This window comes from Artemia sp. Qi Xiang Cuo, chromosome 9 (assembly GCF_049724085.1).
Source record: "Artemia sp. Qi Xiang Cuo chromosome 9, ASM4972408v1, whole genome shotgun sequence".
NCBI lineage: Eukaryota > Metazoa > Arthropoda > Branchiopoda > Anostraca > Artemiidae > Artemia > Artemia sp. Qi Xiang Cuo.
Genome location: NC_142802.1, coordinates 70,851,509 through 70,874,919, shown reverse-complemented (window position 1 = coordinate 70,874,919; position 23,411 = coordinate 70,851,509). Strand labels below are relative to the sequence as shown.

General features: G+C 34.2%; 1 protein-coding gene across 3 annotated transcripts in view; it reads left to right on the top strand.

Moving 5' to 3' along the window:
- Positions 1 to 23,411, top strand: part of nab (NGFI-A-binding protein homolog) — a 229,582-nt gene that overhangs the window by 152,024 nt on the left and 54,147 nt on the right. For all 3 annotated transcript variants that reach the window (XM_089094852.1, XM_089094850.1, XM_089094851.1), the window contains one exon: positions 15,364 to 15,466. In XM_089094852.1, coding sequence (XP_088950978.1) covers positions 15,364 to 15,466 — 103 coding nt within the window. The remainder of the gene's footprint in view (positions 1 to 15,363; positions 15,467 to 23,411) is intronic.

The window sequence follows — 23,411 nt, the reverse complement described above, 5'->3', positions numbered from 1 at the left end:
AGCGAGATTCTGACATCTATTATATCTCTCTTTCCATCTCTCTATTCTTTCCAAAGACATCAAAATAGAAAAAACTGTTTTTGCCCCCCTGAATCCAACTTCAAACCTGAATACGCGATTTTTTAAGATTAGTCTTTTGGTTGATTCAAAATCATGAAGTTCTTAGGGCACTCTAGGGCAGTACCACACTTTCGTCCGTTTTGCCACGTTGAACTGTGAAAATAAATAAGCAAAACTAATTAGCCTAATGCTACAACGCTCTTCGTCCAAAAAAGTTCAAGCGTAAACAACATCTTGACTTGCAAAGACGACCAGGCCTTCAAAGAAAGCTATAACTTAAGTTGTTTGGTGTCATTAGTGACGTCAATTCACGGGAATGTACGGGGGAAAACATTTTTTTAGATCCATGGGTTTGGTGGTTCTATTATTTTTTCAATTTATTCAGGAAAATATCGAAAAACAAACATTTTTGAAAGGTATTTCATAAATAACTTGAAATGAAAGGTATTTCTAAAAATTTAGGGGAAACGAAAAAATCAGGGGGCAAATGTCCCTTCCGCCCAATTGACGCTATTGGGTTTCAGTGGAAGATCCAGGGGGGCGAGGGGGCGCCCCCTAGCGTAGTCTAAAGTAGTGTAATTTACTTAATTAACTCAAGTTTGCGTTTATTAAACTTGCTCCTAACGCAAGTTTATCGCATCAACCTATTTTGCCCCCCCCCCGAAAAAAATCCTGGATCCGCCCCTGTTGGGTGCTATATACGTTTAGTTTGTTTTAACTGGAGCCCGCTACTAATGAACTATGGAACTATATATAGAAATTCATTTTCATTGAGAGTTTAGTTTCTGATTTCTCTCAATATTTGAAGATAAAATAAATTCATATAAATTTGTACTTAACCAATTCAATAATTAAATATAATTTTCACGGCTTTTGGTACTTCAGCGTGTCAAAATAGTATAAAAACTGTGACAACATGTCATTGAGCTTGATTGATTACTTTTAATACACATTACGAGGTTACAATTTTGATAGATAGACGGATTTAGATGAATAGCAAAGTTTAAAACGATCCATTTTGTATTCTATTGGTTGATGAGGTGGCTTCTCTTGCCAGAATTGATAGATTGGCTTCTTCCCGTCTTTGATTGGCTAATTTCGTATAAAAGATTTGTCAATTAATTGACAGGTATGTAATTTGGCAGAAAAGTTGTATTTATTATCATTTGTCATTGAGAATTCAAGCATCAGTGTCATGTGTAAAAACACTGCCGACAAGAGGGGTCGCCAACTTCCAAAAATCACATGCACCAAATGGGGCGTGCCAAGCGTGGCGGAACTGTGTCAAGCTTTGTGGGAACTGCACTACGCATGGTTGAATTGTGCGGTCACCATGACACTCCAAGACGTACACCAATTAGTGGAAAGGGAGTGACCCCTCGTATACAATTAGTAAAATACAGGGTCAGAAGCGTAGGCGTCGAAAAATCCAGGAGGGACTCAACCCTGGTAAAAACTCTTTTTTGTTACAAGCGCTTTAGATCAGAAGTTTTGGTACTGGTGCATTATATGGACACTTCTAAAAAGTCAAGTTTGGTTAATGCTAATGAAATAAAAAGGATAAATATATAATAGTTTATAAACCAATTTGGGCTATATATTTGTATATTAAGGGGGGGGGGGGAAAAGCATAGCATATATTAAATACATAACCTAGGTACCTTTTCCCCCTTAAACCCCAAAAAACAATCGTTTAAATATTGTAAATCATTGAGAAACCACGGCTTTGCAGTCATTTGTGTCTAGCGGTCTCTTGAGAATAGCTTGTTTGACGGGTTTGTTGTGACTGGTTTCCTTGTAAAATATATAAAAGTGTCCATATAACGCATTAGTACCGAAGTTTTTTTAAGAGGAGGCCGGCTGAGCCCCTCTCAAGATTTGTTCGTGATGTGGCTCGGACGCAATTTTTCTAAGGATTACATCTTCATGATTGATAGGCAAGTCTCAATATGTTTACTTGAGCGGGGGGAATTGTCGAACCATCAGCTGTACCGTAAGAACATCATACAATGTAATAGAATATATGTAAATTTTGATGTTTTGGAACACGCCTCTTTGCACACACTATTACTTCGGAGCCATTGCAGCGCCAAACCATACAAGCCCAACGGAGTTCGGCAAGATTTACCCTTCACTCTGTTCAGAGCTTCCCTCTTTACTCTTTCCAATGAAATTTCTAATTCCTCTAAACCCTTTCTTAAGGTCTTTTCCCTCCCCTGGGGACGTCTTGCTTCTCCTTTGGCCCCAGTGAGACATTTAAATAGAAAATTTGTGTCACCCTATCATCCATAAGACATAATAAAACCATACTAATCAGTTAACCTTTCTTTCATTATAATTTAAGTAGTTAGTGCGCCCACCCTATCCAAATCTTTCTGGGATTCCCCTATTTTCACAAAAGCCGTTCCACTGAATCTTACAGAAAAGTGAAGTTTATAACGTTAACATAAAATAAAAACTGTTAGCTCTTGTTAACGATAGTTTTCGGGGGCATGTCGGGGACTAGTTTGTGCTATTGCAGTGGAGGAGGAAACACTATAACAATTTGAAAATTACTTTAAGATTTTTTAGATTATTACTTATGTCATTTCTAAAACCATTTCCCTTTACTTCACCCCAACCCCCTCCTTAATGTTCAAATATAGCCGAAATTATGTATTATCCATGCGTTTTTCCGTTGCTTGATTTCGTCGACGTTACTTGTTTGCCGGTGAATTTATTTGAATGAAAGAGATGCCTATGGGTAAATGGATGGACAATATATAACTTTGGATATTTAGATTCTGCAAGTTCAAAATATATATAAAATATATTTCTTTAAATATATTCTTAAAATGTATTTGCACATTAGGAGAAGCAGAGATAAAGTAAAGTTAAACGCTTTGACAAATGATATAAGCATGCATTCTAGAACTTTTTTAAACTTGTAGAAATTAATTGTATTTCCTTCTAAGGAGGGCAACCGCTGCACTAGTACCGCCCAGTTTTCCATTAGGGTAATTCAAGGAAGTTCTAAAAATTTTCCGGGCTATAGAAGCATTGCAAGTGAGATCGAGTCATCATATTCTCACAGCATATTTCTTAATATACGGTCATTCAAACAATTACTTAAAACTATCCTTAGTCAATTCTGCCAGAGTAATTCGCAAGATATTTTGCCACACCTTTTTATAGGTAAATTTACATTGCGTCATAAAACCAATAAAATGGTGTCGACTGGCTCAAGCCCTTATCTCCTTTCTCATTTCGTTCCTCAGATATTTAAAATTGTCTCTTTTTCTCAAGATGCAGTTTACCTTTTGTTACAAAAATAAATGGCAATGAAACCTCTCTAGGAAAATAGTTATTTTCGTATCTTAGCTGCCACAAAAAAAAAACTCTTTTCAAACAACTGCTTCTTAACAACAATCAAAAATCCAAATGGACATTTTAAGTTTTCCAAATCTCTTGTAGAATATATTTTATTTAGCCTAATATACCGCCTTTTGAAATGCCACGCCCAAACTCCTCTGGAAAAGACGTAACACATCGTCCTTGCCCTTTTTAAGCCCACGGAAATTACTAAAAACGATGGCATAAGAGGGAGCAAAATTAATCCTCTTTAATTAGTTGGCTGGCTAAGATCACTTATAGAGCAGACGAAGGGGCTTCAGCTCATTAGGGGTAATGGGTTAACTTACAATATAAGCCTTTAAAAAATAGATGCTGCACTGACATACAATTTCCAGATCTACTCTGATGCTTCAAATTCTCTCTTAGGCAGTAGCAGTTCTGACCTCCCTTGCACCCGGGGCAAAATTTTGATTACCGCCCTTCCTGTTCCCTGTCTGACAAAAAATTTTAGGCCAAATTTTACCAAAATTTTCATTTATTAATGAAATTTTCATTCATTAACTAAGTTTTTTATTTATTTAAAGCTGACTTTTTTTACTTTACATAAGAAAAGATATGGGAAAAGTGAACATTTTGGATTCAATTTGCTTTTACTTACTGCGAACTACCCGCTCTAGTTTATTTTGATAAAAATAAGATCTTGAAAATTACAAAATGATTATAAATGTAAGATTATTTATCTGAAATTTTGCACCCCTAAAATCTCTGCCCCCCTCCCCTAAAACCATCTCTGCTCTTAAGCCAACCTGTGTTGTCAGTCCAGGGCAGGGGGTATTTACTCTCCCCGCAATGTTTTTTAGCCTCTTCCCTAGATTCCTAAACGTTCCATCTGTTTTGGTATTTTCACTGAAAAATGGCTTTTTGGTATTGTCACTTTTTATAATTTGAAAAAGTATTCTTTTCACCATCATCCTCCTAATTTCTGTGAACCAACGCCACTAAAACCAATTAAAGTAACTTTGGCATCCCTTGGTAACACAGGAAGCCGAAAAGAGGGGTTCTGACCAAGGCCGTATTCAGGGGAAGTGCTAGGAGTTTTGACCCCCCCCCCCTTAATGTTTGTTCGACTCGTAAAAACGTAATACAAATGTATGAAACACATTTTTGATGCGTTTTTTGGTTTTTTTGGTATCCTCCCCAAAAAATACCCCCTCCCCGAATAAAAATACTGCATATAGCCCTAGTTCTGACCATCCCTCGCTACATAATGGATAAATTACAAGTAAATACTTTAAGATATACTAAGCGGGAACGTATTTTTTTAAATCTAGGGGGGGTATATTTTTCAAATTTAGGGAGAGGGAAGTTAGGGATTTGTCGTTTTGTCGTAAAATTAAAACATTTTTTAATGAAACTACCCCAAAAAGATATTTTCCAAAATCTAGAGTACTTGCCCGCCCATTCAAACCCCATCCCAGTTGATGCTACTGCCTCGAACATAATTCTGGCTACACCCCTGTTTGAATTTGAACCTTCCCATTCCTAGAAAATCCAATTGTGAGAAGGACCTCCATCTTCTTACCGCACAAAGGTTCTTAACCATTCAAACACGAACCATAGCATGTTGACATCTTAATAAAACACGATTTATGTTAATTATTGCCAATCAAACTAAGAGTTGGAAGGAGAGATACACCTGGCCCCACTTTTTTTATTTTATAAAAGTTGATATGAAATTTGACGCGTTGATACCCTGTGTTAACTTCAAAAAAAGTTTTTGAAAAATCACCTTTGCGTGTCTATGGCAAATAACAGACAAGCCAAGTAAAAAAGTAGACTATCTAACAATGAGGTTGCTTTTTTTCTTACGACAAAGAGATTTGAATCGCTGATTACACTGCGAAATTGCAATCTCATTTTTTAACTATAAAAAGGTCAGACATGTGACCTTTTTTTCTTCCATCAATGATATGATAATGTCCATAAAAAAAAGAATTTATAAAGTCAATGTCTAGATTTTTATGTTATTTATGGTTCTTCTCTCTTTGTCTCCCTTTTTTTGTTGACTAAAAAATCTTTATTAAATACCGTCTTAGAAACGATTCAAAAATAAGTGCTGAATAAAATGAGTAAAGAGGCCAATTCTTAGATTTTGCTAGCTTTTTATGACTTTTTGCAAATCAAAGAAGCAGTAGCATCATATTTACACATTGATCGATTTAACACAGAAAGAGTTGCTTCTGTGTATTTAATTTAATACTATGGCTTTGACATTGATTGGCAGCTCTTATACATTAGTAGCACCTCTATATTCTCATGCTTAGAGCTTATATGCCTAGTTGGATATACTTCTTTAATACTTGACAGCAGCCGGATTACAAATGTAATAATTATTCAAATAATACAGGTAATGCAGTATGTTTACGATAATGCTTGGATAGTTATGATACTATTACGATACTATTGTAATAGTATCATATACTATGATACTATTACAGTTACGATAATGGTTGAATAGTTATGAACGCCATAATAATAGTTTGGATTAATTGGAAGAAAAGTCTGCAAAACGAAATTAGTATATCTGAATCTGCGGTAATGAGAGTGGCCAATCGTGGGTGCTTTGAAAAGCAAACGGATTTTGTTAATGTTTTTCTTAGAAATTGCTCATGGATAGTGCTCATTTTACTATGTGCTCATTTATTATGTGCTCGTTTTACTAACCGTATGTCAAAAAACTGGCTGTACAATAAATATGGTTCTATTCCGCTCTATATAGCTATAATGAAAAAAAGTTTGACATGGTTAGGACCCGTTTTACGGATGAAGAAGAACATAATACCAAAGAATGTTCCTTTTAACCATATGTGGCCATGGGAAAACAGGTCACCCCCACATGGGGTGGGAAGAGAGCGTAAGGAAGGATTTAAATGAAATTGGAACTTCATGGGAGTAGGTGAAAAGTTTTGAAACGGTTAGGGTGGAGGAGTAGCGTGCGCAGCTGTGCTGGCTTCTGGTGGCTTGGTACTGCAGTGAGTTGTTGTTATCAGGATTGCCACTCCTAGGGATTTACCACTATTTCTAATGATTTTTTATATTGTCTAAACCAAAAAATCGCTAAATCAGCCCATATATCACTAGATTGTTGAAAAAATCACTAAAGATCACTAAAATTTAGTTTTTTCTACCGGGAGGCAACCCTGGATGTTACTAGTAGCGGTAGGCTACAGTTAAAGACTATTTACGCAGTTAATCATCAACAGAGTTCATAAACCGAGAAACAATAGTTTACTGGTAAAATATTTCAATGATTCAAAAACTTTTCAGTCTTTTCATTGGGTAGAAATCTTATACAAGAGAACCAATCAGGCTCTGTGCTCTTTTCACCGGCTCAAAGCAACAACACGTAAATCCCACAGAGATTAAAAAGAAAAACAAGATCATTTGGCTTCTCTTTCTACATACTCTTAAGGAACAATATGAGTGAAAAAATCAGTCAATGGAATTAAAGCATGGGCACCAGAAGGGGCGAGGGCAGGGGGGTTATGGCCCTCCTGGAAATTTGAGACTATAAAGTAATTATAAGGAAACCAAAGGAAAGAGAACAGAATAGGGGAAAATCATAGAAAAGATATGTGTTGCCCCATTATCTGCTACCTGCCAATAGATTTTGACCATTAATAAGGAAAATAAAAATTATAATTTGTGACTGAGTAACCCCTTTCGAGTTTTCAACAATCACTTTTTCTGTATGATTTGATTGGAGCGACAAGAAAAATTCAAATTCTTCATAATAATTAATGGTAAGTAAATAAACATTCTTGCAAATAATGAAAGTATAAAAGCCTAACTATCTATAACATTGAATCAAAGAATCAGCTTTTTACGGTGATTCTAAATATGCGTTTGTTTATTAGTAATTAGTGCAGTTATTAGTACACAAGAAAGTTCGTATAATTATAGAAAACACAAGGAAAACAACTTAATAAAGGGCAATTTTTGGTAAAAATATGCCGCCAACTTTTGCTTTCATCGCAAGAGTACCCATGAGCTGGTATATGAAGCCACTATAATCAGAAATGTTTCCCCTGAACAGATCGCTGGGAATTTCTGTATTTTCCCCCTGAACGGACACGTTTTTTTATGTTTTATTATCATTTTTTTTTTCAGGAGTGATTGTATTTATCTAGTTGTCACTTTGAAAAAGATTTAAGTTTTTACAGTTATGAAGTATAAAGGTGTCAAATAAATTTGGTTTTTGGCATTCAAAATTAAATTATAAATGTTGATTTAAAAAATTTTATCTAATTTTCTTAATATTAGTTTTAATGCTTTACTTTGAAAAAAATACTTTGATAATGCGTTACTTTATATAAACACTGAGTCTAAAGGCATTTAATATTTGGTGTTTGATAAAGAAGTTCAAAACTGTCGATATTGTAAAAATAATTATCCGTCGAACGCTTCGGCATTGCTCAACAGAACTGAATGCTGGGAGTTTATATCTTGGTTTTTGTAAGTAGGCTATTGTTTTGTGTATTTTTGTAATTAGTAACTTTTTTTATTTTTATATGCTTTTACTTTAATTGGCACATTTTTTTCTATTGCCTTTAGAATAATGTTTGTCTCTAAGCTTCATGAAATAAAGAAAAAAAACAAGTTTTTTCAACTGAAAATAAGGAACAACATTAAAACTTGAACAGACATTTTCACATATATGAGGGGTGTTGCCCCCTCCTCAATACCTCGCTCTTAATGCTGAAGATTTTCGGCACTTTAAAAAAAAAGTTACTTAGTGTTCTAATTAAACAACTCTTGTGTTTCAGGAGTCGTTTTCAAAGAATTCGGACAAAATTTATACTTTAGCGTAAAGAGCGAGGTGTCATCCCCTCGCATATACGTAATAATTTCTGTTCGTTTTAAGTTTAAATGTTACTCCTTACTTTCACTTGAAAAAACTAGTTTTTTTTTTGTCTAATTCCGAACGTTATTTAAATAACGCCAGGATATCTGGCTCCACCTCCACGGAAAAATCCCCCTCCCCATAGAAATATACTCTGAACAATTCAATTATGGCGGAAATTTACCCCGTACAATTACACTTAACATCTACACGTGTAAAATTGAATCGGTAAAGAGAAAGCAAGACATATAAAGAAATTTGATATAGGAATTCTGACAAATTCAACCAGTGTAAAATTTCCCCTGAAAATTTCACCCCCTGGAGACTTCCCTCTTCATGGAAAATTCTCCCAGCAGAAAATTTGTCCTCCCCTCTCACCCGAAAAAATATAAGCATACTTCCCAATAAACAATAAAACAATGGACAAATTTTTATAACTTAAAACCATTTCCCCAGGGGCTTTAGGGGGTCATTTTATGTCGAAAGACATAATTACTGCGCCTTTCAACTATGTTGAACAAAAAAGCTACCTCAAAATTTTCATCGGACGAATTTGGGAAAAAAGTGGCGTGGGAGGGGGCCTAGTTGCCATCAAATTTTGTTGGTTACTTAAAAAGGGATCTAGAACTAGAATGGACAATCTCCCGACGTTTAAGGCCCACTGGGGCGATACAATCACCCCTAAAAAAAATTATAAAAAAATAAACACACATCCGTGACCTTTCTTCTGGCAAAAATTACAAAATTCCACATTTTTGCAGATATGAGCGTGAAACCTCTACAGCAGGGTTCTTTGATATGCTGAATCTGATGATGCGTTTTTCATTTAAATTCTATGACTTCTAGGACATTCCCTCTTTTTTCGAAAATCAGAGAAGTTTTCTCAGGCTCGTAGCTTTTCATCGGTAAAACTAAACTTGAAGAAACTTATATATTTGGAATCAGCATAATAAGCCAATTCTTTTCATAGATTTATTGGTATGACAATTCCGTTTTTTAGATTTTCGGCTACTATTGATCCGGGTCGCTCCTTACTCACAGTTTGTTACCACGAACTGTTTGATTATCCATCGAAATCCAAACAGAGGTCATCATTGAAATATTGATAGTTTTTTTCTGCACTTCTAAAAGCATTGTATTCATGAAACTTTGCAGTTTCATGAAATGTAATTAAGTAAATAGAAAAGGTTTTTCAACTAAAGTAAGGAACAAGTTTAGAACTTAAAATAAATATAAATTACTCTGTATACAACGGGGACTTCCCCCTTTCCCAACACTTTTTCATTAAACGAAAGGTTTTTAGTGCTTTGAATTTTTTTTTTTCCAATAGCATATTTTCTTTAAAATTTGGGAAAAAGCCAAACTTCACAGTAAAGAGTAAGGAGCTAAGGAGCAGACAACCCCCTTCATACAAAGAATATTCTGTTCAAACAGGGTCCAAATCTGTTCCTTGCTTTCAGTTGAAAAGCTCCTTTTATTTAATTTCTGGTTGTTTTCCAAACCCAGGCCTAACCAAGATATAATTTGAGGTACCGGTCCCTTAAAACTCTGGTTAATTGCTTTTAAAATCTGTAAATCAATAAGTGTATGTTTATTAGTACCGTTCTACGGTTAAATTTACAATTCCAATTTTGGATAAAATTTGAACATACTTTTTATCTGAAGCCTCAGGAAGAGTAAGCAGTTTGTCCATTAAAATGTAGGCCTAATTTTGTAGGAATCTACCCTACCCACACATAAAGAATGACTCACCCCTTTTATTATAGCTGATACACAATTACAGATCACCAAACGTAGCCTAGTTTCATTACAAATAAGGCGAATCAACTAGGTTCAATCCAGCACGACCACCGTGTGGCATTACTTTTTTTGCAACTGTGAAGCCTAAAATATAGCTATTGATACTTTTAAATCAATTAGCTTCTGAAAATTTTAAATTGATTTCAAATTTGTCCTCTTCGGGATAAAGTTGTAGTTTGGTGCCCTAAACCACCTAAACTGTCACTCAACCACCACTGCTATTTTGGCGTCTCCCCCCGCCCCCGCCCTGGAATTAAAGTACACTTTCTAATGCGTAAATATAAGACAGTAACTTCCCTTTATTTACTACTCATCAATGTATATTGATTTATGCTGATCAAGTAATCAATGAATATAACTAAGGGTGTGTAGAATTATTCTTCAAACGTAGGAAGTAATAAATAAAAAACGAACGGGGCAGAACCTCCGAAATCGTTACTGTAAATTCTTAGTTATAAATTTCTAGACCTTCTTAGGGGTACTTTGCCATCTCCCCGTCCCAGTATCCTATTAAATGCGTTCAGCTATAGAAAGGAACTTTAATCTAACTCCTGATTAGACCTTATTATTCAACCTTTGAAAAAGGAGGATTCCTAGTGAGCCCTATCTAGTTAGTTATACACCACGCGGTAGTTATTCTAACCGTTAGAAATAGAGTTTCTTCTTTGGTAGCAACGGAAGCTGGTGTAACTTCGGTACTTCGGCTAACTTCGGTAATCCAAAGATTTTAAAGTATTTAAAATCCTTTATGTCGATTGTTAATTTGGCCCTCAGGATAGTTAATAAAGCACACAAATAGAATAATAGAATATCCATTGATACAGGGTACCAGTTGGTCATTAATATCATAAAGTCGTTACTCTAGAAAAAGGGAAGTCATTATTGTAGAGGGGAAAACTTTAAACAAGTCTTCATTGATATGTTACCCCTACCCCCTCCAAAAACCAAATAAGTAAAGTCACAAAAATTAAGTATTTATTTGCTGTAAAGTATCCATGACTGCTCTCCTTTATATTCTGAAAGGTTCTATCATACCATTTATTTTACTTATGCCATATCATTTCGCATCGATATATGGAAGCTGTTATCTCGATTTTACTTACCTTTGGGTTCCGAAATTAGTAAGCCACTGTCCCTGTTTCAGGCCCCAAGAAACACCGGACCTGGAACTGATTCGGGTACGGCTTAGTGAAAACCCTGTGGTGACCACACCCAATAAACTCTACTAGGGCTTTTAAAGCACCTTAGAAAACGACTGTATTACAAACGGTAGGCCGCTTTGATAATTCTTAACCACAAGGGCTCATTTCTACGATACCCAAAAAATTCCGAAAGCTACTTGTAAACAATTATAACTACTTACTTATTTTATTACTAAAATTGTATTGCTTCCGTCCCCCCCCCCCAATCCTTCGATGCATAAACACAAAACCCACTATGCATATTCCTATTATATTTTACAACCGTACATCGGTCGTATAAAAAGCTAGTAGCTTTTTTTTAAATATAATGGGAATATATATAGTGGGCTGTATGTTTATCTATCAAGGGGGTGGAGTGGGGGTAAGGTGAAGCAATACAATTTTGGTAATGAGATAGGTGATTATTCATGATTGTTTTAAAGTAGTTTTTCAATTTTGGGGGGTTTGTTCAAATGAGCCAGTGCTTAAGAATTATCACCGCTTTAACTGGTCTAAAACAAAACCAAGATTAAGAGAAGTTGTTTCATAAAGCAAAGTTGATACCTCTCACTTGATACCTCTAATTCTTTTGGGTAGTTATGCACATACCTCACTTATTAAGAGAAGTGAACTGCTCAGAGGCGAGCTATGTACTGAATTAAAACTCACAGGAAATTATGACAAATACTGAATGAATTAAAATTTGCCAGTTCATTCCTCTTTTAATCCCAGGTAACTGAAAACAGTCTCACCAGAGATAATGTTTATTCCATTCTCCTAAATAGGCTCAGCAATGAAAGGCTAAACTTGCAATTAAGACTCATAACACTCCCCCTAATTAGTATCGTTGCAAAGTATAGGAAATAGCTTAGCTGTAAATTTTAGTGATAGAAAGATTGAGACTCCTTTATCGATCAATTCAAAAAACAACAAATCAAAACAAACAAACATATCCACTACTAGAAGGTCAAATAACCTGTGTGAAGTGACTCAATTAATTAATTAATTCACATAATCAATAACATATAAATAAATATTCTAAAAAAATAGTTTTGATTAATATATAGCAAAATTTCAAAGTTGTTGCTTGGAAGTACCAATGACAGTGACAACACAATTCCAGAATTGTAAAATTCAAATTCTGTCATGGAAAAACATCAAACGACACAGCTATATGTATTCCACTGGTAGGTCTGACTGAAAGCAAAATTTCCAAGAGGTTTCCGACGAAACCTACCAGAAAAATATTGCCTCGGCGAAAACATTGAAACGCCAAGGACAGTGAAATGACATCTGATTGTTGGAATTGGTTAAGTGGAAACTTACACAGCCATGTATTTCTTAAAAATTAGGACAAAACCGGGAATTCAATTTTTAATGATTATAATCTTCATGGGCAGTTATGCTATTTTGAGAGTGGCGGATGCCAAAATAAAAAAAACTAAACGTGGTTGAAAAATCATCAAAAATAAGCTAAAAACATATAGAACCAAACAACTTATGAAGATATAGCTTTCCTTTTAGGGTATAGTTGAGTGTATTTCCTTTCAGGATATGCAGCTTTCCTTTTAGGGTATAGTTAGGGTATATTTCCTTTCAGAGTATGCACCGTTCCTATTAGGGTATAAATAGCTTATATTTCGTTTTAGGGTATGCAGATTTCTTTTAGGGTATAGTTAGGGCATGCTTCCTTTTAGGGTATGCAGCTTTCCTTGTAGGGTATAGATAGGGTAGATGTCCTTTTAGGGTATGCAGCTTTCTTTTTAGGGTATAGTTAGGGTATATTTCCTTTTTAGGGTATCTAGCTTTCCATTTTGGGAATCAAAAAATTGTCAATGCTTAAGATTTACGGTGAGAAGCGATGAAATTTGTTAATGTTCGGTTCTTAAGATGTCAAATTCAACGAAATAGCTTTGCTTATTTTTTGCCAGTTGAGCAACACCGGCAGAAATATTTTATTGTCCTAAAAACTTCATAATTTTGAAGCTACCAAAAAAAATATTTTAGAAGACTGTCAATTTTTCAGCTATGACCTAAGATGGGTCTAACGAAAGGATAAAACGAAATGTTTTTAATTTGATGTCGTAGGTAGAACTACTTTAAGAATACATTTTTAATGCCTCCAAGGTACATACTTTCGTTGCGTGATTAACTTGTGTCTTGCTAAAAATGGCTTCTTTATTACAAATTTAATCATGGCTTTTCAAACAGTTAGTGGCAATGAACTGTAAATAAGGATCGACTCGGGTCAATAGTAACCAAAACTCTAAAAAACGGAATTTTGATAACAAAAGATATATGTTACCCATCAAAAGTTATGAGAGAAAATTTCCGCGATTTTCCAAACAGGGGGGACACCCTCAAAATATCAAGTGATCTTAATAAAAAAAAAAACTTAGGTCTCAAAGGGTGTCTGCAAGAAATGCAATAACTAAAATCCGAAATCAGATGACATAGTTCTCCAACTTATTTAATTGCTGGTTCGTTTTGTTTTTGAGTGAATGAATTGTTTTCCTTTCTTTATTTCTCAGTTGTTCGCTAGTATCCGTCGATAGCAGTTCATAATTTTTTGGATTTTGTGCAAATCGTGGATATTGGCGAATAACTCGCTTTTATGTTGTTAGGTATTTGGTTTTAATTCTTATAATTTTTGGCTTTTATTGAGTTTTATTCATCTTTTGAGTTTTTGGTTTTTTCTTTGGTTTTTTGGTTCTTTTCCGCGTTTGTTTTTGTTGTTGTTTTTTTTCTTCGGCACTTTCCTTGAATACATTATTTCGTTTCGCGCTGAAGTAGAGAGGCGTTTGTCCTCTCGAAATATTCGCTTTGTTGTGTTTTTTCAGTATTTTCATTTGGCCTTTAAAAAACCCCATTTTTGTCCATTTTTCTTTCTTTAAGTTATGTCAGGCCAATGTGGTTTAAGAAATTATCTTTAATAGTAACCGAAACTCTAAAAAACGGAATTTTTACATTTTTATGAGTATTTTAAATATGTAATAGCCATATAATGATAATGAATGATAATAACGTAATGAGTGATTACGTTAAAATTGAAAAAATTAATTTTTATTTTATTTTAGTTTTAGTTCAGAATTGATAAAGTTATAAACTGCAAAAATATTTATGGTATCTGAGCAATAATTTGAATCTTGTAATTTAAACTGAAAAAATAACTGAAAATTTTAAAATTAGTTTTATTTTTTGTTAGGTTTTAGATACTTGATACGTTACTTAATCACAAAGTGTTAGATGAAATTTAACTCAATAAGAAACTCATTTATTGTAATTCTAAGTATAGGTCGAGTCTATTTGGCACCAGGGTTGCCATCAGGTTGGCCAGGGTTGATTTAGTGATTTTCTTCAATAATCTAGTGATTTATGTTCTGATATAGTGATGTTTTTACTTTCGGTGATATAGAAAAACACTAGAAATAGTGATAAATCACCTTGGGTGACAACCCTGCTTTTCACTCCTTACGCTACGGAGAAAATTTGCTCTGTGAGATTGCATGACGTAGTGTAAAGTCGAAAATTTATGCTAGTTTCAAGGTTCTACGGTATGAAAGCTTAATGTACAAACATAAGGAAATATCACCAGTTTATTTTTTTGTAATAGTTTTATCGAGATATGTTAGATAGGGTGTGAAGTAATAAATTTTGTTCGTTTCATGTATCAACTTCGCTTGTTACTTGCCTCAGAAAAACTTTGTTTTTTTAATTTAATAGCTCAAAAGTTACTTGACTTTTACCAAGGCGTAATTTTAATCTTTAAAAATTCTTATATAAAAATTATGTTTTTTTGTATTTGGAGCTGAAGAGGTTTTTCTGAAATGGTACCCCCTCCTAATTGATTTCTCGTTTTTTAAATAGGATTTAGCCCGGAAGAGGAACGCTTCCGGTTGCAGGAAATAAAATAAATAAATGTTTTCAAAATTAGTGCCCAGTGTTGGTGAAGGAGATAATGTTTCGAATTTTTATGGAGGGGATTTATACCTCCTCCAAAATTGCTTCCTGATTTGAAAAGAGATTGACCATATTCATAGCAAGGTGGTAATAACTTGGAAGATGAGTATATTTTTTTCCTTGCAGGAAAGAAAATAAACAAAATGGAAATTCTTCACCAAATCAACAAATAGGGTCTCCAGACACGCTGGAGTCAAGACTGTCATCAAATGATGCATCACCTAATCCGGTTTGTACATTCTAATTCCCTTTTTTTCTTACTAAATAGGTAGCGGTAAGCGTAAGTCGAGGATCTGTTGTTTTTCGAACCCCCTTTCCGAAACCACCTTTCTTTTTATTGACTTTTGACATGAAAAAATATAAGTCGTCTAGATTTTATCAGCTACGAAAGCACGCTAGGTGATCATATAGCACAATTTTATAGACAGAACTCGGAGCTTTCAAAGGACCCGTCCCTCAAGGAATTTTAGGGGTACTTACTTTATATGGCAGTGAAATGTAGACAGTTGTGCCCAAGTCGCACTCTGCTCGAGCTATTGTCGTCCTTCTTACGCGAAATCATCTACCCCCGCTTTCTGGTACAAACCTAGGTTGTGTTCCAAATGATATCACAGATACATATTTTTTTATAGAAATTTGCTTTGCATACCCGATGAATTTTTCTACGCTAAGATATGCAACCAAAATTGTTTCTTCACTCAGAATTGTAAATCAACAATTTTTCAAGGTAAACATTTTGCAAAATTTGGGTCGTCCAGATTTTTAAAAATAATTCATTATATACAAATTTCTTACGATAAAATGTATTATTTCATATTCAAATTCAGTGTTGAAGCCTCCATTAGTATTACATATTTTAATTTTGGATTTCAAAATTCAATTTTGAAAAATTGTATTCCTTTGTTTTTTTTTAAGGCTAGACTACTGTTACTAGGATAAACTTCGACTTATTAGTATGTTGAATATAAGAAAATAGACTAATTGGAAGGTTTTGGAAAGTTTTTCGTGCAATTTTGCATTGCTAAATTCTGAAATTCAATAGTATTTCTTATTCTCGTAGTTTTAGTGCAGTGATTAAATGATTTTTTATTGTATATTTTTGGTATTTCAAAAAAGAATACAAATTATTTTACATAATCTATGTGTAATAGGAAAAGTATGATTACAATTCTGAATTGAGCATTATAAAACTGCATTAGAAAACACTTTTAAACTGTTTAAATGGAAACATACTTCTTATTTGATTTGCAAAAATCCAATTTTTAAGATATTGGTCAAGAATATGGGTGATGGAAGAAACCTGACGTATTTTTTAATCAGTGTCAAAGGTTTTATCAATTTGACCTATTTAAGCGAAACAAAAGTTCAATTTTTATGCTTGGTATAATTTCCACCGTATAGATGATAGGCCTACTCCACTAATAATAATATTTTTATTTTTAAGAACTATATCAGCAGTAAACTGAAGGCGTCTTGCTAGCTTAGTGTGTCTAAAGTAACAAAATAGTCAATTACAGTTCATTAATTTTTAATAGAATTGTGAAAAATTGTGATTATACATTCTAGTTGTCAAATATTTATGTTATAGCCAGCATGGTGTAGACATATTTTTATAAACAAATGTTTAAATGTTGTAAAATTTTTGTTTCAAAATATAAACTTCCATCCTGGACATTATTTTTTTGAAGCAAAGTTACCGTTCTTAACGGTTGGTGTTAAAAAAAAAAACCTCCAAAAAAGACATTTTTCAAACAAAGTAAATAGTTACACTAAACTAAAGTCCAGCAGAAATAAAGTCAACTAATAACTCAAATTAAGAACCAACAGAAATCCCTATCAACAAATAAATGAGATTTATTTATAAATGAGATTTAAAACGAACAGAAACTACAACTTATTAATAAATGAGATTTAAAACGAACAGAAACTACAACGAATAATCAGATCAAACTTAAAACGAATATAAATTACTACAAACTCGAATAAGGCTAATAATGCCCGGATGCCCCAATTAAAAGGGAGTAAAAAGGTAAAATAGAGTAAATTAGGAGTAAAGGAGAGTCCCAAAAGGGACTTTTGTTTTTTCTAACTTTCTTAGCCGCTTGTGTATTGCTGAAAGATTTCTTTTTAGAAATTTTTCCACCTAGAAAACACACTGAACAAAGTAAAAATAAAGAAATTTCCAAGTTTCTAGATTTAAAAACTAATCACCTAAACACAGTAAAAATCATCGAAGAAGAAATTGTATTGTAAAATGAATTAAATGAAAAATAATTGCAAAAGAAATGTAAAAAAAGATGTCTGAAAGTTAATAGCCAGTAACTCACCAGCCCCCACCCCACCCCAAAGTTTTAGAAATTAATTGACTTTATTGTCTAATTTCATTTCTAATTGTATTCTGGATTATAGTTCTTGATTTACCTGCAATCAGGGGCGTTATTTTGGTGGGGGGGGACATGGGTGTAGAGAAGTGTTTAAAATTGCTCCCCTGTATTTTTAAAGATAAATGTCTCAGGATTGCATTTAAAAAACACCCTAGATTTAGAAAAATTCTTTTGTATCTTCATTTAAAAAAAAAAATTATGCCCCCTCTACATTTTTTGAATTGGCACCCGTACATGCAACACTAATCTTTAGATGAAAGCCTTTTTGCCAAATTTATTGATCCAAAAGTCAAGTAAACATTGGCATAAACTTTTTTCTAAGTTTTACCTCAGTTTCTCTAAGGAATAACAAGATTGAAAAACGTTGCCTGGGTCTCTCTATTTCATTTTATTTAGTTTTTTCCTTCTTGATAGGAAACTTTTTCCAGGGAGACTCTAAGGGTGAACTAGACAAGGTTCTAAAAAGAGTCTGAAGAAAGAGATGGTCTCTTTTTTCTATCTCTTTTTAGCTATTCCTCTAATTTTTCTCAAAAAACTTTTTTGTCACAACTTGTTTCTAATTTTTTATGACAAGGATTCAAAGAAGTTTCGTAAATGTTAAAAACGAAAGTTAAACTCAAATGAAGTTGGAGTAAAATAGATAAGATATCCGATTGTCACGAAATAATTCAAAAATGTCAAAGATGTTATATCTAAGCTAGTTGGTTCTTTTTTCAATCTTTCTTTTTAGTTATTTCTACAAAGGGTTCTATCGCCATTTTTGTTTAGAAAACTTTGTATGAAATTTGAACTACAAAATGACTCATAATAATAGAGAGGAATATATCAAATTTCACGAAACAATCCCTTAATGTCAAAAACAATCTTTGCTTGCTGAAAAAAGTTAAGTATTATCACGGTTTGAGTCACCATTCTAGGATTTTTTTTTGCAAACTAAACAATTAACAATGAAGCTAAGAATTTTACTATGTATAAAAAAACTCTTGGGGTAGCTTGCTTAGTGTTTAATTGAATTAGGCGCTTCATTGGCCCGTGTTCCAATAAGCATGTTTTCTTTGGCAAAAATGTTTTCTGAAAGATGTAGAAACTTTAAAACCCAAAACTACAGTGGGTGACACTTTGAAATTGGAACGAAAATAGTGACATTTTTTATCCTATTAAGTTTATTCATAATAACATCTAATAGCTGCAAATGTTATTTAGCTATCCTTACCCGAAGTGATTATTTTACCCATTTTTCATAAACGTTTTCTATTCTATTAGAAAATACGGATAAGATAAAAAACAAATCCTTTTTATGGATATTGTAATTCATAGACAAAAAATAATCTGGACCTCGTAATGTTAAAAAGGCAAACAAATCAAAAATTTTACAAGTCACACTTGATGACAATAATTACGTTGTAAACCTATTTAGGTAAAATTTGGGTGAAAATACAATTAAAATTAAAATTTTGTTTAAAAAGGATTTAATTTTAAAATTACCAGTCAAAACTTATCTTTCTTTTTTAACTTTTAAGTATTTTTGATTTCCATATGTGAATTAGCTTACAGCAAGGCCGTATCCAAAGAGGAGGGGGGTTAAAGGGTTTTCCCCCCCCCCCCGCGAAATAATTGTCCGACTCGTAAAAACGGAACAAAAATGAACACAAACCAATTTTTGAAGCGTTTTTAAAAGTCTTTTTGCGTAAAACCTCCCCCAAAAAAACAACACCTTCTTAAACAATATCCTGGAAACAGCCTTGGCTTCGAGTATGAAAAATTATATTGGGAAATTGTTTGAAATGTTCAACTTGCTCTTGCTTATACATACTTTTAAATATTGTTAAAACGGTGGAAACGATTATATTACTTACTTGTACTTGTTGCGGAACCAGACGCGGCCGCCTCATCCGGCCTCTAGAAGACTCCGTATGATTGACTCCCATTTGTAGCGATCTTGTGCCAGCTCTCAGAAAACCAGAGCTGTCAGCCTGTCAATGCATTATGTTAACTAAATGGTATTTTGATTAAAATTCAGTTTGTTATTGCTCTTAAAAACATACACCCTTTTTTCTCTTCATTTTGAACGGAGGCTTACGAGATATCACAGCTTGACTTTGCCACAATGAAGCCACGTAATAAGCCACATTACACGTTTATTTTACTCATTTTCTCATAAAAGCTTTTGATATTATTAGATAGTACGAAAAAGATAATAAATTGTTGAAAAGACAATCAAAGAAAATACTGAAAACACATTTTCAATACTGGCTTAAATATGGGTTAAAATGCACGTTTTGATATATATCTCCCCCCCCCCCTCTCCTCAACATGAAAATAAGTGTACCTATGAAAATTTTAATAGAATGGATATGATTTTAGGGGTTGCGTAACCATAGCCATAGCGATTTGTTTTTCCTTTGTGAAAGCGCCGTGTGAAAATAAGTCAAAAATGTAAAACAAGTGGAATTGAAGCACACTTTTTAATGTTTTTTTTGTATTTCTCTTTCAACAGTTTTTTTTTATCTTTTTCTCCCTTTGTTCAAACTCTCATGATTAACTTCTTTATGTCTATTTTTCCAATGAGGGAGGGAAATTGTTTTTTCTTTTCCAGATTTTTTTTCCAGACGTTCTAGATACGTAAGTCCTGTCTTCATTGTGACTTTTTTAGATGAAGTCGGTGAAGTACCGTGTTAGTGAAGACAGCCTTTCGATCGCCCAAATGGACTTGAAAAGCCATTTTTTTACATTTTTTTAAGTTTGCTGACGGGGTTGATTAAGGAGAATAAATTTATCTTTTTACCTTTTTTTCATCACTTTAAAAGCTTTCGTCACTGACATGGCACTTACCAAAAGAATGAAGAAGGGATTTGCAATGGACTTCACCTAACGATCTCGAACATCGTTTTTTTACCTGCATTTTTTCAAGCAATTTAGGAGTCTGAGAAAATGTTTTTGTTTTTTTTTAAGAAGAAACAGTGTTTTTACCTGTTTAGTGTTTTAGCCAGTATTTTGATCAATCTTTTTAGAAATTAATTTAGAGACCTCTTTCCACAAAAAAAAATCGTAGAAAATTAAAGAGTTACATTAAATCTATGACGACCAAAAATGAAGTCGAATAGTAATTCAAGTGTAAAACAAACATAAATCACTATTAATAAATAAGTGTCCAAAATGAATATCTTTTTTTGCATCTTATTGAAAACCCAGCCAAGTGCCGTGTGACAATAGCTTTTCGATTGCCTATCAGGATCTGGAAAAGCCACTTCTAATGCGCCTAAGTTTATAAACCAATTTTGCGCCAGTGAAAAGTGGCGCTTCCTGAAAAAGCTCTAAATTACATTGGAACAGGCAGAATTTTACAGAAAGTTTATTTCTAGAATATTGGTTTATAAAAAAAGGAGATTTGAAACTACGTCGAAAATGGATTAAGGGAAAATTGAATACTGAAAAAAAGAATGGCAAATTAGGCGTATTAGATATGGCTTTTTCAGATCCTGTTCGGCAATTGAAAAGCTGTCATCACTGACATGGCACTTGGCTGGGTTTTCAAGAAGATACCAAAAAAAGGTTATTTTTCAAAATTTGGGGGTTGCTAATTTAGAGGCTAGAAAATTTGAAGCAAGCCAAAGGAATTGCTGCCAATTCATTATGTTTTTTGATTAAAATTCAGTTTGTTTTGCTCCTAAAAACATTTGCCCTTTTTTTCTCTTCATTTTGAATAGAGACTTACGAAATCTTACAGCTTGACTTTGCCACAATGAAGCCACATTACAAGCCACAATGAAGACAGGAGTAGAGGAGGGGGTGCTACTCGTGACAGGACCACGTGGTTTATGGTTTTCTCAGTGAGAATGAAAAAACAGGAATTTTCTCACTTGAAAAAACATGAATTTTGTCACATTTATGGTTGTTTTCATGGATGGATATGTGTGGTGGTCGATTTATTTGATGTTTTTCTCGAATGTCAACATCAAATTATGGATGTTTTATGGTTTTTGTCAGTGAGAATTTGAAAAACAGGAACTTTGTCACATTTATGTATGTTTTTATGGTTTTTGTCAGTGAGAATTTGAAAAACAGGAACTTTGTCACTGAGAAAACCATAAACCACGTGGTCCTGTCAGCATTTTTAATGCTGAAGGGGCACCATATATGGGCATGGAATCCCTGGGAAATTGATTGCATAATCGATTGGGAATTTGGAACACCTGTGCTGTCGACCTCAATTCACCTATCGTGAATCAATAATCCCCCTTAGAAACAACAAATTAATTTCCCCTTCTTGACAGATCAATCAATCAATGACATCATCTGTCAGACTTTAAAAATTTCCACCTAGAAACATTTCTCCAGGAATAGATCCATATCATTAATGTCTTTGCCTCGGGAACAACTCTTTTGGTCGAACTCCAAAGGATATTAATAACCAAAGGCCATGGAAACAATTAGGCAAGAAACATCTTAGCGATGAATTGTTTTAGACGCGCGAGAAGGTTTCCTATTAATTTGAAATGCGTTAGCACAGAGATGCCAATAACAAAGGAACACGCTGAATTTACGTTTAGTGATTATTTGGGCGAAACCGTTTTAGACAGGTTATGGAACTATTTCGGCGAAACAGATAGAGACATTTTAAAAGAAGATTTTTGAAGAGATTTTGGAGGAGGTTTTGAGTGTGGTCGTTATAATACACAAGTTTCATTTGAACAGTGTTGTGAGGTCCTCTAACCCAACCCCAAAGGGTTCGATCCTCCTACCCCAACCCCGAAGGAAGCCCCCGGTCCTCAAAGCCCCCAAGCTCCCAAAGGGCCACCGGCGCCCCCAAAAGCCCACCCAGACCCCCAAGGGCCATCCCCAGGCCCCAAATGTCCCCCAGGCCCCCAACTGGCCCCCGGACCCCCAAAGGCCCTCCCTATGCCCCAAAGGTCCTCCTCCGGTCCCCAAAGGCCCATCGAGCTCCCAAGGGCCACCGGTGCCCCAAAGGCCATCCACCGGTCCCCTGGCGCCCCAAAGGCCCACCCAGACCCCCAAATGCCATCTCCGGACCCCCAAAGCCCATCCCAGTAGTGTTTGGTTGTGGTTTACCTTGTCACAGTTACATTTTCTTGATTTTTCAAAGTTCATTTTGAATTTCTTTCGTTGAAATGCAAGAGTTGGAATATTTCAGTAGCGTTCGGTTGTGGTTTACCTTGTCAAAGTTACATTTTCTTGATTTTTCAAAGTTCATTTTGAATTTCTTTCGTTGAAATGCAAGAGTTGGAATATTTCAGTAGTGTTTGGTTGTGGTTTACCTTGTCACAGTTACATTTTCTTGATTTTTCAAAGTTCATTTTGAATTTCTTTCCTTGAAATGCAAGAGTTGGAATATTTCAGTAGTGTTTGGTTGTGGTTTACCTTGTCACAGTTACATTTTCTTGATTTTTCAAAGTTCATTTTGAATTTCTTTTGTTGAAATGCAAGAGTTGGAATATTTCAGTAGTGTTTAGTTGTGGTTTACCTTGTCAGAGTTACATTTTCTTGATTTTTCAAAGTTCATTTTGAATTTCTTCGTTGAAATGCAAGAGTTGGAATATTTCAGTAGTGTTTGGTTGTGGTTTACCTTGTCACAGTTACATTTTCTTGATTTTTCAAAGTTCATTTTGAATTTCTTTCGTTGAAATGCAAGAGTTGGAATATTTCAGTAGTGTTTGGTTGTGGTTTACCTTGTCACAGTTACATTTTCTTGATTTTTCAAAGTTCATTTTGAATTTCTTTCGTTGAAATGCAAGAGTTGGAATATTTCAGTAGTGTTTGGTTGTGGTTTAC